The sequence below is a fragment of the Cryptotermes secundus genome, unplaced genomic scaffold (assembly GCF_002891405.2).
Source record: "Cryptotermes secundus unplaced genomic scaffold, Csec_1.0 scaffold6911, whole genome shotgun sequence".
NCBI lineage: Eukaryota > Metazoa > Arthropoda > Insecta > Blattodea > Kalotermitidae > Cryptotermes > Cryptotermes secundus.
In genome coordinates this window covers 3,330-7,886 of record NW_019720887.1, presented here as the reverse complement: position 1 = coordinate 7,886, position 4,557 = coordinate 3,330, and the positions used below count along the sequence as shown (strand labels likewise).

Genomic DNA, 4,557 nt, shown 5'->3' with positions numbered 1-4,557 from the left:
TTGGGAGATCTTCAGTGAAATGTATGCCTGCAGAATAGACATTTGTACTGAGGATCATAAAACAGTTCATCAGTTACACACGGGAATATGTTACATAGGACAGTTACCTGACATGTCATTGTGAGATACGTACCATAATTAGATGCTGCACACTGCTGAACATTATTCACATATTAACAAACCTTCATACAAGGGAACACAGTATCTTAAATAATACCCATTTATGAACTGAATGACAACCTCTAGTGGCTGAATAGTATGTAACATGGAAGACTAAATCTTAGTTTTGCATATATTTGCATTTTGTATTTAACCATAGAATCATTTCACTATATTAATAATGTATTTGGTACAGAGGTATATTCACAAAGTGTATCATTTTGACATGACCAGTGTTGTCACTTTGATTTCATCAATGTTACATGGACAATCCTTAAATATGCTTGTTTTGAACCAGGATGCAGAAAAAGTGTTCACACTTGCATCATAAATTTGCTATATCCAGATAACTAGTAAGTTATCCGTTTCATTTCGAACTCGCGCTTCATCATTACATGGTATTCTAACTACCCCTGGTGTTATGAAGCCCTTGATGGCATCCAGGGTCTGTGAGTTATCTCCAAGTAGGGAGTGACAACGAAAGAAAACTATCCCTGAAAGTGATCGTAGTGTCCAGATCTGTTATAATGTTTGGATATTTCACTTCTGTTTATTATAATACAACAGCCTACTGCGTTCTCCTGTTTTGTATAGGAATTTGTTAAAGTTACGTAACCTTTCTGGATCTTAGCCAGAATAGCTACAAGTCTAGAGGGTCAAGGTTTGATTCCCAGCAGGGGCAAGATATTTTTCTCTATTCCTTTGCATCCAGACCGGCTATGGGACACACCCAAACAGTACCGAGGGCTGTTTCCCAGGGGGTAAAATCGTGTTGTGAAGTTAAGCACTCACCTCAATCTGGTGCGGAGGTCAACGGTGGAGCTATAATTCCAATCCCAAATACGTCTTCATGCTATGCTACCTACTCATCAACCTGAGCCTTTCTTGAGAAGCCGCTAGTTGTGCAGCTACTAAATAATTTCTGAGCATTTCATGGAACCCCAAGGTTCAATACCATGTTCACAAGAGCCCTCCGCTTGTGTTTTGTGATCCTGCTTACGCATGCACCGGTGTAGCACATCTCGTCAGGATGGAAGCAACTCCGTTCACATCCATTCCAGTGCGTTATTCACTAATCACCCTATTATTAAGATATTGCATTTCTTCTATCAAGATGCTCTTAAAATGGACTAAAGCAGTGACCAGACTTTTCAATTTTTCCCCCCACTTCAGCAACTTACAGAAAAAAAAATTTACTAACAAATAAACATGTAATGATACAAGTGTGATTTATGATTAAAAATCAAGTATGTAAGATTTGAGGTTTTCACAGTGGTGACTACAAAGAATATCATCTTCTGGGACATGGTGCTGTGTAGATCTTGTGTTCACACAAGATTTACATGGTGCCACATCCCAGAAGACATTCTTAAAAAATTTAGTTCCACTTTCATTCATGCACATTAAGACTGCACTGTGTTCACTTTTAAATCACACAAAAGTAATTATCTTCCAGTGTTCAGAAGCTCCATATAATGGAACAAACCAGCCTGTACTTCATAACATTATAGCCACAACATGAATCATTCTCACAGCAGGCCAGAAAGGATGGAGATAATTATGAGCAGGATACATCATAAGCCAAAGATGTGTACAATGAACGAGAACAAGGCTGAACTGGAAAGCTGGGTATGAAACAAAAATGGTTTTCAAAAATTAGCTTCTTCTGAATTTTGTGATGTAGCAACAACTATATCAAAAACTGTATTTTCTTATCATAGAAACAAGAAGTGTACTCATGTTTCAGTCATTTTGCATCATGGTGGGAAAGGCTGTCATATTCAGAATAATCCACATCTCTGCTGGTATGCAAATTAATATGTGATACCTACCATTATTAGAGGGGTAAAACCAGATTTAACACAAGCCTTCATTGAGTTTTCTATCAGAAGTGTTCCTGAAATATTGCCATCAAAAATAGCGATTTCTAAGAAACTGCAACAAATTTGGACCAGAATATCATAAAAATGATTAAGCTACAGGGCTCAATGTGTGCAGAGATTTTTCACTCCGTGTGCTCAACAAGCAAACTAGTGGGGAGGGAACAAGGTTTCTTGCTGTCTGATTTGACACAGTGTCATGTATCTTATCTCTCAGGGATGACTTTTGTAGTGTTTGTTTTAAGTATCATGTCTAGCAGTGCTTCTGGTGTCTGGAGACAGGAACAAGCTCTATTAATTAGGCCTAAAGGAGCAGACTCTTTACCTGAGGATGGAGACAGAGTCAAGTCTCCAAAACGTGATTTTAAATGAAAATTATGACAATAGATAATGTCCAAAAAAATCAATCACTAAAAAGATCCTTGTAATCAATCTGTAGACTTGCATCTCTTCTGAAAATGTTTGTTTCCTTCTTGATATGGTTCTGGTCATCCATCACCATCAACACCATTTTTGAGGCCACAAAACAAACCTTCAGGATCATCATGAATGTTTCTCTCACTAGATCGCTGCCTTCATACATCCAATGATTAGTCACAAAGCAGTCATAGTACTTCTCCAGCATTCTGAGCATGAGGTATCACATGCTGTCCTTTCCAGTTTCATGCTCTGTCACCTTGGGAACGAGGAAAGGTGGCTCTGTGTACTTTAACATGTTACTTCAAATTAATGGGACAACTAATGTGTTTCTTATAAACGTCTCAGCAGATGAGTTCTCACCATTTGCAAATTTCATTTTGAAAGGGTTTCTTACAGATAACACAGTAGTATGAACTTTCTTCACCTAAATGTGCAGATGAACTCCCAGATTATTCTGTTCGCTCCTCTAGTTCTCACTCATCTTGCAAGGCTACAAACATTTTTCACTGCGCACAGAGAGGTGCTTAATTAGAGCACATTTCTCCCCAAATAATTTATTACAAACAATGCAAGGGCATCGAACAATTCCCACTACATACCTGCAGATGTATACTGAGATAATTCTCTTGATGAATGGACTTCTCACACGCACTGCAACATTATGGGTGTTCTATGCCGTGCATACGAAAATGTCTATTGAGACTGCCCTTGTTACTAAAATGTTTATTACACACACTGCAAGGGTATGGACGTTCTCCGCTATGCACACGCAGATGTTTATTAAGATTACTCTTATAACGAAAATCTTTCTCACACATGTTGCAAAGGTAAGGACGTTCATTGCTATGCACACGCAGATGATAGTTGAGATGGTTCTTATAGCGAAATGATTTCTTACACACATTGCAAGGGTATGGACGTTCCCTGCTATACAGAAACACATCTGTATCAACATTAGTCTGCTCTCCACAGGACATATGTTCTCCACTATGCATATGAAGATGTCTCTTAAGGGAACCCTTTTCACTAAACGATTTCTTACATACATGGCAAGGGTATGGGCGTTCTCCACTATGCACACGGAGATGTTTATTGAGATTACTCTGAACACTGAAGGACTTCTTACACACATCACAGAGATATGGACGTTCTCCTGTATGCACACGTAGGTGTATATTGAGATTAGATGGTTCCATAAATGTTTTGTTACATATATTGCAAGAGAACGGATATTCCCCACTATGAGCACGAAGATGAGTGATCAGATGACTTTTGTGACAGAAGGATTTCTTACACACACCACAAAGATACGGACGTTCTCCAGTATGCACACGCAGGTGCCTAGTGAGATCTGCCTTTCTTGAGAAGCATTTCTTACACATATCGCAACAGTATGGTCGTTCACCACTATGCAAACGCAAATGCTTGTAAAGAGNTGGACGTTCTCCTGTATGCACGCGTAGGTGTATATTGAGATTAGATGGTTCCATAAATGTTTTGTTACATATATTGCAAGAGAACGGATATTCCCCACTATGAGCACGAAGATGAGTGATCAGATGACTTTTGTGACAGAAGGATTTCTTACACACACCACAAAGATACGGACGTTCTCCAGTATGCACACGCAGGTGCCTAGTGAGATCTGCCTTTCTTGAGAAGCATTTCTTACACATATCGCAACAGTATGGTCGTTCACCACTATGCAAACGCAAATGCTTGTAAAGAGTACTCTTATGAATAAAAGATTTCTTACACATACTGCAAGGGTATGGGCGTTCTCCACTTTCTGCTTCTGGACATTTATTCAAAATGCTGTGGTCACTAACAGATTTTCTGCACATGTCACGTGTATGTTGAAGGTCTTTGGAATATCGTCGCACAGATATTTTCATGCACTCAGATTGAATATCTAAATTTTCACAAGGAACACTGGAGAAACATCCTCTACTTCCACATTCATTTCGTGTACAGCTTATCTTCAGTGTCTCTGGCTCACTACCCAATACAGAGTGCACTCTTGATGAAGGTTCTGTATCTTCCACCGCATTCACTACCTGGGAAGAAACAGCAATAGTCTGTTACATGGACCATACCA

The 4,557-nt window shown here is 39.1% G+C and overlaps 1 protein-coding gene across 1 annotated transcript in view; it reads right to left on the bottom strand.

Annotated features, from left to right (window-relative positions):
• Positions 1 to 6: 6 nt before the first annotated feature.
• LOC111873740 (zinc finger protein OZF) overlaps positions 7 to 4,557 on the bottom strand; it is a gene marked incomplete at its 5' end in the record, with an annotated part of 6,939 nt that continues 2,388 nt past the window's right edge. Inside the window, 2 exons of the mRNA XM_033755222.1 lie at positions 7 to 3,612; positions 3,907 to 4,516. Of these exons, the coding sequence (XP_033611113.1) occupies positions 3,119 to 3,612; positions 3,907 to 4,516 (1,104 nt within the window). The remainder of the gene's footprint in view (positions 3,613 to 3,906; positions 4,517 to 4,557) is intronic.